The sequence below is a fragment of the Siphateles boraxobius genome, unplaced genomic scaffold (genome assembly GCF_051911475.1).
Source record: "Siphateles boraxobius isolate OS27281-9 unplaced genomic scaffold, OSU_SipBor_1 11, whole genome shotgun sequence".
Classification (NCBI taxonomy): domain Eukaryota; kingdom Metazoa; phylum Chordata; class Actinopteri; order Cypriniformes; family Leuciscidae; genus Siphateles; species Siphateles boraxobius.
Genome location: NW_027508711.1, coordinates 16,146,169 through 16,159,360, shown reverse-complemented (window position 1 = coordinate 16,159,360; position 13,192 = coordinate 16,146,169). Strand labels below are relative to the sequence as shown.

At 44.5% G+C, this 13,192-nt stretch overlaps 1 protein-coding gene across 1 annotated transcript in view; it reads left to right on the top strand.

Annotated features, from left to right (window-relative positions):
• Positions 1–13,192, top strand: part of gabra3 (gamma-aminobutyric acid type A receptor subunit alpha3) — a 725,881-nt gene that overhangs the window by 238,238 nt on the left and 474,451 nt on the right. The window contains exon 3 of the mRNA XM_077197385.1: positions 5,837–5,958. Coding sequence (XP_077053500.1) covers positions 5,837–5,958 — 122 coding nt within the window. The remainder of the gene's footprint in view (positions 1–5,836; positions 5,959–13,192) is intronic.

Below are 13,192 nucleotides of genomic sequence, written 5' to 3'. Positions count from 1 at the left end.
CACTCGTGTGTGTCAATATATTATTAGCATTTTCCCAAAATTAAGTTTCGAGGTTATTTCCACCAGCGAATGTCAGAGACTTTCTGAGGCAGACCATTAATGTTCAGCGTTACGTTTTGATCAACTTGCAGGTTGCAAAGTATATTGTAGTTATGTGGGCACTCTGTCATTTAACTGCCCTCGCCCCCATTTTGGCAAGTGGGGCATAAATGACATACCCAAAATAAAAAGGTTGCTGCTCATAAGCCATTCTGAATAGACACAAAACCATCATATATTTAGAAAGCCAATACTTTGGAGTTTACAGTTCAAGACTCAGAAATACTCAGACTATTATTAATATGGAGATATATAAGCTCAAAGATAAAAACAAAAATAAAAATATTAAGAATATAATTTTTAAATGTATTAAAATATTACTTGAATGCATGTTTAAAAAAACCTGATTCTTATATTTTTTTATTTTTTTTATTTTGTTTACAATTATAGTTATGTTACATAACATTTCCTGGAGCAGCTTGTTAGTATTATTATAATGCTGTTTAGATTTGTTAATTTGACCAAAATCAAGCATACTAGATATCGATTTTAACTTTAAATAGTTTTTTTTTTCATAACATAACATTTTTCATACAGTAATGATAAATAATGATAAATGTACAAACAAATTTCAGCAGCAAAACCTAATGGAACATTGTCACATGCAGTACATGCATTTTAGACAGTTTTACATGCTATTTTAAGGCCTTTAAAGGTCAGCATGTAATTGGTGCAAGGTCGCTTCCAGCGCAGCCCTTGATTGAGGACAGTACTCATCTCATCAGCTTTCTGTCTATCATGCTTTCTGGGGAATCACATCCCCAGCAGGACATAATTATTCTGCATATTTCAGGTAATTAAAGAAACAGCGCTTGGCTGCATATTCAAGACCCCATTTGCAACTTTTGGGAAATAATGCTGCCAAATCCCAGAACAGGGATTTCTGCAAAGCCATAATCAATTGTGTGACAGGTTTCACTAATCCACTTGGACTTACATTAGTTATATCACTTCTCTGCCTGTCATTCTGTTTCTCTTTCTTTTTTCTGACTTCAACTAATTTTCCTACTGACTTACTTGGTCTGCATGCCCTAATGCTATGAAACTGTCCACAGTCTAATGCAAGCGTTGAGTTGCTGAGTACATGTTCAGACAGGTCTACACAGCAGTTGTATTCAAGTAATAAAATACTACAGAAACTGAATAAAGTAATCGTAAAAATAAAACAAATTGCATATATATATATATATATATTGGGTTAGGAGCATGCAGAACTCACGCACTGATGAACTTGCACTGAACTACAGTGATTGACACCTCTAGCGATTATAAAATGGGGCGTTCTTTGCTCACTTTCTGTATACAATTTAATCACAATTAAAATAACAGATGTTCCCTTTCAGTCGGTCATTTCAACGTTACGTCGACGTAATTGGGATCACCAATCTACTTCAAGTGTATTAAAACGAGCCAATGCACATTGGTATGTGATAATTGCATCAGCTGCTCTGCTTGCAGCTCGAGCATATAACGAGCAGCCGGTGCGTCGCATATTTGCTTTTCTGCTCTACAATCTTCTGACAGTGTTAAACTTCAAAAGAAGAAATGAGTCTGCTTCTTCAGGAGAATGCCTCTTCAAAGCTGGTGTTGGCGTTACAGCGCATACAGCGCTGGCCGCGATCTCACAGAGAGCAAAACAGCTGTTTTCACGGCTCAGAATGTTGCGTCTTTAATGAGAATGTGAGTACTCGCATCAGGTTTGCACTGTTGTCCTATTTGTGTAGCCGCGGCCATCCCTGAGTGCTTCAATACCAAAGAGAGCAGTTTTTCCAGAAAAAGCATTCATGGTTTGACACTGCGGGCCCTATCTTGCACCCGGCGCAAATTACTTTGCACACTGACGCATGTATCATTCCTATTTTGCACCCGCGCAAAGCGGACTTTTCCCTCCACAGACACACGTCGGTTAACTAAGAAATATACTTGCGCTCCCCGGGGGGGTTCAGCGCAAAGAGGAGGCGTGTTCCGGCGCAAACTTTCCCTAATGCTATTTTGCTGTTCTATAAAACAGTTGCGCCACTGACCATAAAAAACCTAGTCTAAAGTCAATGGCGCGTTGCGCGTACATTCAGATGCTATTTTAAGCGCACAGGCTTGGCCATAATACAAAGTGTGAACAACGCGCATACACTGTAGATGATTCTCTCATCTACACAGATGCATTTAACTTTTTGCAAATGATACATTATTATAAGGAAAGATATTAAAACACGAGGGAAATCATTGTTGTGTCCATGACGATGGGGAAAATAGGCATAAAGCTTACACATTTACCCAAATTATTATATGCATGTTTAACCGAAGCTAAATTGGGTGGGTTTGTCCCAACCCCAATGTCACTTCTCTTTCTTTTACGGACCTGGCGAGAACATCGATCTCCTCGACTGAGAACCGATTCTGAAGCGCGCCTGGTAAATAAGCCGTTATAATAGTATTGCGCCATGGAACAAGCGCACCTCGTTCATCATGCTCTTAAAGGGAATGTGATATAAAGCTCTTATTGGTTTGTTTCCCATTACGCCCAAACCACACCTATGAATAATGAAGCTACTTCAGACCAACCCCTTTTAGATTTGCGCCAGGCGCAAGAGGCATTTATCCCGCCGGGAAAATAGCAACAGCGCCGGGATCCGCCCACAAAGTTACTTGCGCTTTGCGCTTTGACACTTGCGTTTCAGATCGTTAAAATAGGGCCCTGCGTCTTTATCAAAATGTCATTCAAACCATGTGTTTCTGGATGCGGTTGTTTCCTATCCTCATCACTGTTTCACATGCCTGGATTTAAGCGTTCTGAAACTACGCTCGTGGGTGGTTTATGTTCCCTCTTGAGAGCATGACCACGTTGGCACGTTGTTCGTCTTGCCTTTCTCATTAAGGTTCAAGCGATCAGCGTGCTGTGTGCCGTCGAGCTGCCACCTGACAGCGCGGGTTGTCACAGCAACCCAGCGTGCGTCATCGGCGCTCTAGATGTACGGTCGCTCTAGATGCAAGTGCCTCAAACGAGGTGGAGTCCCCTCGCCTATGCCCCTATCTAGTTATTTTTCTGGTGCATCAGAAAAGGGTTACTTCTGCGTATAGCCAGGATGACCGGAGGATTATAGTTAGGGCTTCCCCGCTCGGTAACCAATCTGTGTGGGCCCCTCACTCCTCTATCGCATCGCAAACATGTTGAGACTGTGTTTGTGGGTGGTTATATTCTCTTATGAGAACATGACTAGGTCAGCACGTTGTTTGTCTTGCCTTTCTTATTAAGGCTTAAGCGATCAGCGATCAGACAGCCACATTCACTGTCTCGCATGATTGGCAGCTTCTAGATGGGATTGCTGGTCATTCTCAAGATGGACCTAGCATTTCATTCGGGCTCCAGGGGAGGATTAGATGTCGATCGCTGCATCAGAGAGAGGGCTGTTACACTCTGGAAATAAAGATGATGCTGAGCTCCCACTATATGGTTTGCATGCTCATGCTGAATCAGATTCAGACTTGACAGCCATGCTTGCCCGGGTTACACTGGGGGCGCAGTGCGACGCCTAATCGCCTTGCCCTGCCCCCGTGCCTTCCCGGATGTGTGTGAAGAACTTTTTGCAGTATCGAAGCATTTTGGTGCCAATATGGCAAGCCAAATATGCTAAAAGCAGCAGATTTTTTTTCTCTCTCTCTCATTACCCTCAATGGTAAGGCAGCAGTGCTACTGCACACCGCCTCTTCCCTGCATGTGACGGCTACCCTGAAAAAAAAAAAAAAACTGTAGAAGGCCACCCAGTCATAATGCATGAGGGTAGTTCTGAGTCAGGCCCCATCTACGAGGCGTCTCTATGCATTGAAGTGGAACCTGTTTGTTCAGTGGTGCTCTTCTCACCAGGAGAACCCCCAAACTTGCTCGATCAGGGCAGTGCTATCCTTCCTGCAAGCTGGGTTGGAGCGAACGCTGTCTCCCTCCACCCTTAAAGTGTATGTATCTGCTATCACTGCACATCACAATGCAGTTGAGGTAAGTCGCTGGGAAAGCAAGACCTGATCATCAGGTTCCTGAGGGGTCTTGATACCCTCTTGGCCTTGTTTCTGGTCCTTCTGCACTTCAGAGACCATCCTTCGAGCCCTTGCAATCAGAGTTAAAAATTCTCTCTTGGAAGACAGTGCTCCTGGTTGCAAGGTTCCCAACGTGCCCAATGTACCTACCATTCCCTTCCGGGACCTGTTTGTCTGTTACGGAGGCCAGCAGAAGGGAAAGGCTGTCTCCAAGCAGAGGATGGCCCACTGAATAGTGGATGCCATCGCCTTGGCAAATTCAAAGTCTATTAATTTGCATCAGCTGAATGTAGCATTTTTGACAAGCCAGACATGTTAGTCTCTGAGTAACATGTAATTTATTTAAGTCACAAAATTACGTAAAACAACTATAATGAACCACACAAAAAAGCATTTTGAACATCTTCAGCGCATTTTATAATTACTCAAAAATCAAACAGTTCACTCGTCACACACGTTATCACGTTTGTCAAAAACTTAGGCTAGCTGTCGGTTGAAATATTAGAACTAAAAACATCAACACACACATTAGTATAAATCACTTTACTGAATACTTGTTATCTAAGAAATAAATAATTATTACCTTCAACATGCTGTATATCAGAGACAATAACGTGAACATAACATAACACACGCGAGTATAAATTTGTTCTTCTTTCGCTGAAAATTGATTCGGAATGATCAGGGAACTGAGTGAAATACTTCACACTGCATGTTAAAGAGAGATTAAATGCCAATCTAATTGGAAAACTTTGCCGGGTTAGTGAACATCTTTCAATGTGTTGGTTTTGACAAGATCTGATTCTAACATTCCTGATTGGAATATTTTCAATAATTTTATATTCTTGACTGATCTTGTTTTCTGAATTTTGGCAATAGATTCATTGCTAAATGAGTAATCTTGAGATGAGTACCTGTAGTTTTCCGATTTGACTTTCATATGCTGATGTAATAGATATAAGCTTGACAGTGATCAAACTACATTTACTTTAAAAGATTAAGGCTATTATCAAAGTTTGATCAAGTGTTGTATAATTTTCCAATACATTTTTTTTACATGATTTATTACATTTAATTACCCCTTAGCAGATTTTGACTCATATATTTGTTTTTAATGCATCCTTAATCCCCCGATATACTTCAAGTGAAATCGAAGAACGAACTTGTGTGACGTCATTTCAAAATAAAGTTTGTTTTAAGTTTGTTTCGAAAGTTTGAAACCAAAAGAGAAAAGTTCGCTCCGGCTGGTAAACACCTTCAAACTACCATTGGTCTGTGGCGATTATGCAATATGTAGGTATGCTCTGGGGCTCTGACTTCTTTGACATAGAAATCTTCTCAGGTTAATTTCTTCTGTTCAGTCCAGAGTCAGACGTGTAAAGTGTAAAAAATTAACACACCGGAGAGCAGCTTTAAAGTAGAAAATAAAGTTGTAATTCTAATTGACACTGTTTTTCATATTTAATTCTGTAAAGCTGTTTGCTTTAAAGCAACATATTGTGGTATAAATAATCGTAATGTGACTAGACTGGAGTGCCGAGTTGCAGAGCTTATGCAAATAGCTTATGCATATCCACATCGCTATGATCAGATCCTGAACAAAGACCCCTAAACAAAGAACAAAAAAGAACTTTGCCGTGAGTAGCCTATACTGGGACCTTTACTTCCTTTACAAGACCTCAATCTCTTTCTTTTTTCTTCTCCACAGGGCTGTAACCGGGCACAGAGAACCAATTCCTGATGACAGCAAAGACAACATCACCATCTTTACCCGGATCTTGGACCGCTTGCTGGATGGTTATGACAACAGATTGCGTCCTGGACTAGGAGGTACGATGAATACATGTACACATTTCCTTCCTCGTTGTCTCTATTGTCCACATGCTGGCCTTACTGTTAGCTTTGGATGGAGTATGAACTTTCTCAGTCTTGCTTTCATTTTGATACTTCTTGCCACAAGTCTCACAGCTCTCAGATCTATAACAGATGCTCTCCACAATGCTCTCCCGAGATCTCTAACAAATCCTGAGCTTAAGAAGCCCCAGGAGTATTGTGTGTTATACATCTCTGATAAAAAACACTTAAAAAATAAAATAAAATAAATATGAAGTCCTGACCGTTACTGTGATGGTGAACCCACAGATTGCTCACTTAATCATAATTATAAAGCTCACTTAATCGTCTCTGAGCATCAATAAACTATAGTCTATTTCCTAATGACATTTGCGGAAATGTCCCACCGGAGTCCATTAGTTCATCTCCCTCTGTGTACATTTTTCCTTCTCCACAGAGGTCTCACAGAGGGAATCCCTAGTGACCTCTGAAATTACAGAGCCTAAATTGTGAGCCCAGTGGTGGGCAGTCAAAAATCAAGCTGTATGTTTTTGATAAATGGGCTAAGTCACATTGCTACACCGAGAGCTGTGGGCTGATGCTGTGGAGCTGGATGGCTTCCATTACTCAACTGCCCGAGTCCTGCTGTCTCCACCATCCTGGCCACCTTCCAGTCACCTCTCTTAAGCTTGATCAAATCTTTTCATTTCCACCCTGCTTTACATAGATGCTGATGTGTATTACAGGACTCATCACATCAAATTTGCTAACTGGAACATGATGACTTACTTCAGATGACTTTAAAGGTCTACGGTGTATTATACACAGGACACATTTTTAAGTGCCCATATTATGCTCATTTACAAGTCTGCCAGAATACATTTAGATGGTTTATGTAAAAAACAAAGACGCATTAATTTCACATACTGTACATTGCTGCAGCAATGTCTTTTTACCCTGAAAACGTTTTAGTTCCGTTGTCTTTAAAGGCCACCTTTATTGAAAAGCCCAGTCTGCTCTGATTGGTCAGCTGGTCCAGTCTGTTGTGATTGGTCAACCTCTTAGAGTGTGTATTTCAGCTCCCGAGGCTTCATGAGCTGCTGTAAACTGTATAATATCTATGATAACTATGATGACAGTATTGGAATTCCATGTGTTTTGCCCTTACACCGAGAAAAAAAAAATCAACGTGTCCTGAACATTACGAAATTGTTTTTTGACGGCAGGCCAAAGCAGCCAGGTGGGCATTATGCAAATGTATAACATGTCACAGAAATAATGGCAGAACTACAAACGACTGGTTGAGGCAATAGTTTTCTTTTGGAGAGATTAACTAATTTTGGTGATGACTTTGTGCTGTGTAATAGTTTGCAGATCATTTACATGCACAAATGGCTACATTACACACGAAGGGAAAGAGAAAGCTTTCTTCTCCCTCTTTTCTCCATTAGCAACTTTATAGTTGATTAAACTAAGTATTATCCTTCCCACTAGTCAGTGGCAGACCCAGTCATAGGTGACCTGAGGCAGTAGTGTGTGTGTGTTCCTCCCCACGCACAGCTGTCACAGATGAACTCTCAATTTCTCAATCAGAAAATCTCCATTCAAGTGTATTCACTAAATAAACAACCAAATACACCACCATTAACAATATACTAACAAATATATGCTATTTGAATTTGCTCAGCTGAGCAAGGTTCATATCCAGTTGCTACAGTTGTAGTGGTGGACACGTTTTATCTCGAAACTACTGAGCAATTTTTTAAAACATTACAGCATTTTAGAGGATTACTTAAAATGCTGTCCTTTATTTTGATAAGGTTTCTGCAGTTAAAAATGAGCAATACATACTATATATATATATATATATAAAATAAATTAAAAACATAATATATTTATAGCTTTTAGAATATTTTATACAAGTTACACATAAACCTTGCAGAATCTACAATATGTTAATAATTTTAACTAGGGATGCACCGAGGTTACGTTAGTAACTGATACGTTCTCTTACGAGAGTTTCTCTCGTACTGCGTAATATCGTACGCTATGGGGAACACAGTGTAAAACGCGGTGCATACTGGGATCCAACACCAAAGTCCCAAGGGCAGTAGCCCGGGGCTCATATAGTGCATAATCACCATAGACTCACAGAGAGTCGGAGAAGAGAGGCTGTAAGCATCATTCCCCATAAATAGCATCCTACAGGAGCTAATCATGTTAACAGTGTACAACGCAGTCAGGGTGAACGGTGTTCAGCTTGAACTGGGTAGCAGTACGGGTCTTTCAACACCCATGGAGCTGTTCTATCGATCAGTGAACGATGCACAAGCAAAATTCAGCCTTCTGAGCCGGAGCAACAGGGCAGACAGAGCTGAATACTAGACCGACAGAAGCTTAGCCTGTAAGGCGGGAACCTCTATGTTATAAAACCTTATAAATGTAGACGGCAAGGCCCAGCCTGCCGCAGTACAGATATCCTGCAAGGTAATCCCGCTAGACCACGGCCACGACGAGGCCACGCCTCTCGTGGAGTGCGCTCTGACACCCAAAGGACACTGCAGGCCCTTAGAAGTGTAAGCCAGCGCTATGGCCTCGACTATCCAACTGGATAGGCTCTGTTTTGACGCAGCTAGTCCCTTAGAACGCCCGCCTAACAAAACAAAGAGCTCCTTAGTCTGTCTTAAAGCAGACGAGCGCGACACATAAGTTCTCAGTGCCCTGACAGGGCATAGGAGACTCGTATCCTCCTCCTCATCCTGAACCGGAAGGGCGGACAGGGAAATCACCCTTGGCCCTGAACGGTGTGTTGAGGGATTTGGGCACGTACCCGTGCCTCGGTTTGAGTATGACTTTTGAGTCATTAGGCCCGAATTCCATACATGTCGCGCTCACATAGAGCGCTTGTAAATCCCCAATGCACTTCACCGAAGCGAGAGCCACAAGAAACACTGTTTTGAAAGACAAAAGTTTCATGTCTGACAAATGGATTGGCTCGAATGGGGTATCTTTAATGGCTTCCAAAACCGTAGAAAGGTCCCACACGGGGACTGAAGGAGGTCTGGGAGGGTTCAGCCTCCTAGCTCCTTTGAGGAATCGTACGACCAGATCGTTCCTCCCCAGTGACTGGTAGACGCCGGTTTAGTAAACGCTGCTATGGCCACCACATAATGATTTCCATTACACGAGAGTAGGTGTTAAAACTTCATGCTGATTTGTACTCGGCTTTCGCCAAGATAATCACCAACTAAGACGTAGCTTTACAGTAACCTATGCTTCTCCATCCATTTACGCTTCTTTCCATCTGGTGACGTGAATCTCCTTCTGTCTGGTGTTAATAGCTGCAGTGTATTGCGCGTCTGCACACACAACGGCTGCAACCACTGTGTGGTCCCCCCATAACAACCCTCTGGATTGAGCGGAGTAGGGAACATCTATAGGGTCTTCAAGTGGGCACCTTCCGTCCTCAGTGTTTCGTCGACTAGCCCACGACACCTCAAGAGGGCTCGACAGTGACTCTGGCGTCCCAGAGTCACCCCCCTCCGCCCCCCACTCAACTCAGCCCAGCTTACTGACCTCTACATCCCTCCTGCTGCTGAGACCTAACCACAATCTCACAATCTCTCCGCAACCCAACCATACGCGCCAACCCGTTTGACTAAGGCTGTCGAGCCCACTGGTGCGTTAATATGCAGTTTCAGTGGCAACGGTTCCGTATGGCATACCACATACCGCAAAACACAATATCTGCCCAACCACCCGTCATTCATGCAATATACACAGGAACGTAATGACTGTAAATACTATACAACCTATACAAATAAACAAACAGACTCTTCAAGTTTTCAAGAAATCTACAAAACCGTAGCATGGCGGCCTGTACACAGCCAGCTAGAATCTTTCCGTCTTAACCACGGCCAGTTGCTGCTCCTTTCTGCTGCTTCAGATAAGTTATTTACTGTGCGACGCAACTCTTGGATCCGACGACTCTGTGGAACCGGGTTGCAGAGTGTGCCACAAAACCTCGACAACCCACTTCCACTGGATAAACCTCGACTCTCCATCCTCGCTGTTCTGCTTCAGTGGCCAGATGAGCCTACCGCAGTTTCTTCCTCTCATATGCCTCATATACCGCATCCTCCCATGGCACTGTTAACTCTATCAGTTGAACAATGCATGCTGATCCAGACCACAAAACAATATCTGGTTGTAGGTTAGTGGTGGCAATCTCAGGTGGAAAAATAAGCCGTTGATCAAGATCAGCCAGCATCTTCCAGTCCCTAGCAGCTTCCAGTTGTCCTGGGCAAGAATTGGTGTTAGCACCTTTTCTTGGTGGTTGCTCGCCTGGGCGGAGGAATATTGTCTTCTGCGTGTAATGTTTTGCTAGAACAGGCGGCAACTTATTGGTCATACTACGCTTGCCTTCCAATGCTAAAGCCAAACATCGCAATACTTGGTCATGGCGCCAAGTAAACCGACCCTGGCTAAGAGCCACCTTACATCCTGTCAAAATGTGCCTTAATGTGGCAGGTGATGAACACAAAGGACAAGAGGGATCCTCTCCTACCCAGAGGTTTAGGTTCTGCGGTGATGGGAGAACATCATATGTTGACTTAATAAGGAAACTGATCCTACTCTCTTCCATTGACCAAAGGTCTTGCCAGCCCATTTTGCGTTGTTCCACACTCTCCCATCTCATCCACTCTCCCTGCTTGGCCTGGGAAATGGCCTTTATACATCTACTTTGATCTACTTTGATACATTTACTTTGAGAACTTCCGTAACCCCATAGTCTAGGGGTTGAAAAACCTGAGCTTGACACCACCCAGAGAACACAGAGTATTTTGAGGAATAGAGCCGTCTAGTAGACGGGGCTCTAGTCTGTGTGATCGTGTTTAACACTCCCTCCGGGAGGTTAGCGGGTAACCGTTGATGGCCCATGCATGCAGGGACAATAGCTCCGGGCGAGGATGCCAGATCGAGCCCTTGGCCTTAGAGAGGAGGTCTTTCCTCATCAGTATTGGCCACGGGGCAGTGCTGGTCAGCTGCATCAGGACTGGGAACCAAGCCTGGTTCGTCCAGAGCGGAGCAACACGCAGCACTGAGCATCCGTTTTTCCTGATTCGTTCCAACACCTGAGGCAGGAGCGAGACAGGGGGAAAAGCATAAGGAGGGCAGCGGGGCCAGACATGGGCCAGCGCATCCCTGATTTTGGAGAAAAACTTTGGACAGTGAGCGTTTAGCTGGGACGCTAACAGGTCCACCTGCGCTCTGCCGAATGTCTCCGACAGCAGTCTGATTGTCAGCGGGTGCAGCGACCATTCTACTGCTGAAACATTGTTTTTGGATATTCTGTCTGGTCCCAGATTCAGGTGCCCAAGGCACATGTACTGCTTTCAATGAAAGCAGGTTGTGCTGAGCCCAGACCAGGAGGCGTTCCGTCAGCCTGTACAATGTTTCCGGACCTGATGCCACCCTGGTGATTTATATAGGTCACCACTGACATGTTGTCCGATCGGACCAGGATGTGGTGACCTTTTATTTGGGGACAAAAACGCCTAAGCGCGTTGTCGACTGCCATCATTTTCAGACAGTTTATGTGTAGAAGCTTTTCCCGTTCTGACTACTGGCCAATGATCGGTCTGCCCTCGAGCAGGGCTCCCCATCCCGAGGTGGAGGCGTCCGTGGACACCACCTTCACACTCGAGGAAGTCCCCAGACTCACGCCTGACTGATACCAGTCGATCGCCTTCCAAGGTTCCAGAGCTGAGATACAGTTCAGATCGACCTTGAGGCGAAACAGACCGGAGGCCCATGCCCGAGATGGAACTCGCGCTTTCAGCCATGACTGCAGTGGGCGCATGCAAAGCAGACCCAGCTGGAGTACCGAAGATGCTGAGGCCATAAGGCCCAGCATTTTCTGAAACCTTTTGAGCGGGACTATAGTGCCGCGGCGGAAGGATTTCACGGCGCGCTGAACGTTCAGTCCGCGCTCCGGCAACAGGCGCGTCCAGTCCTGTGCCTACAAAATACATTTTCTGACTGGGAGACAGCGAACTTTTCGCCCAATTGACTGTGAGACCCAGGTTCTCGAGATGCTCGAGTAATATGGTCCTGTGTTCTATGAGCTCTGAGCGTGATCGAGCTAGAATCAGCCAATCGTCCAAGTAGTTCAAAACTCGCATGCCCCGAAGTCTCAGGGCGAATCTCAAGAAACGCCTGTGACGTGACGCTATTGGTATTTGGAAATAAGCATCTTTCAGATCTATTGACATAAATCAGTCCTCCTGGGGAACTTGCGCGAGGATTTTCCTGGTTGTAAGCATTCTGACCCGGTCCAGAAAATGTCTGCTGTATACACCCCCTTCGCTCTGAGATAAAGGTTCTATGGCCCCTTTGCTCAGTAGTTTCGCTATTTCGGCTCGAAGTAGATGAGCTACCTCGTTTTTTACCGTAGTTTCGACACGCCGCATGTAACGGCGGGGACGTCGAGCAAACTGCAGCGAATAGCCTCTTTTTATAGTGTTCAGCACCCATTCTGAGACCCCGCTAGGGGTAAAATGAGATATGGGCTCTGGCCGCAACTTAGTGGCGGCCGGAGAGCTCCGGTGTGCTGTAAAGTAAACACTGTGCTTGCAGCATCTGAGGCGGGGGGCACGGTGATCACAGCAGGCGGTCTGGCCGTGCTCGATTTCTCTATGGCAGTTTGCGAAGAGGAAATGAGCGGGGTGAAACGTGGGACATATATTTCACAGAAAATGCATTATGTAGTGTTTGTGGGCACTGAGATGTGGGCACATACACTACATGTAATGCACAATTGACATGAATCGCTGGCCGCGCTCGATTTCTCTATGGCAGTTTGTATAGAGAGAGCGAGCGGGACAAAACCCTGTGGGTTTTAACATGTCTGTGAGTGAATGTGTGCGCGGGACAGCGGGCACATTTACTGCACTCAAAACACTGTGGTCTGCCTGAGCTGACTGAATGTGTGTTGGTTTCGTTTTTACAGAAACCGCGGGACATGCATAGTGTAGTGTTTGTGGGCACTGGGTTGTGGGCACATTCACTACATGTAATGCACAATCGACATGAGTCGCTGGCCGCGCTCGATTTCTCTAAGGCAGTTTGCGGAGAGAGAGCGAGCAGGACAAAACCCTGTGGGGTTCAACATGTCTGTTAGAGAATGTGGGCGCAGGACAGAAGTATGTCAAAATGACCGTATAGGCAA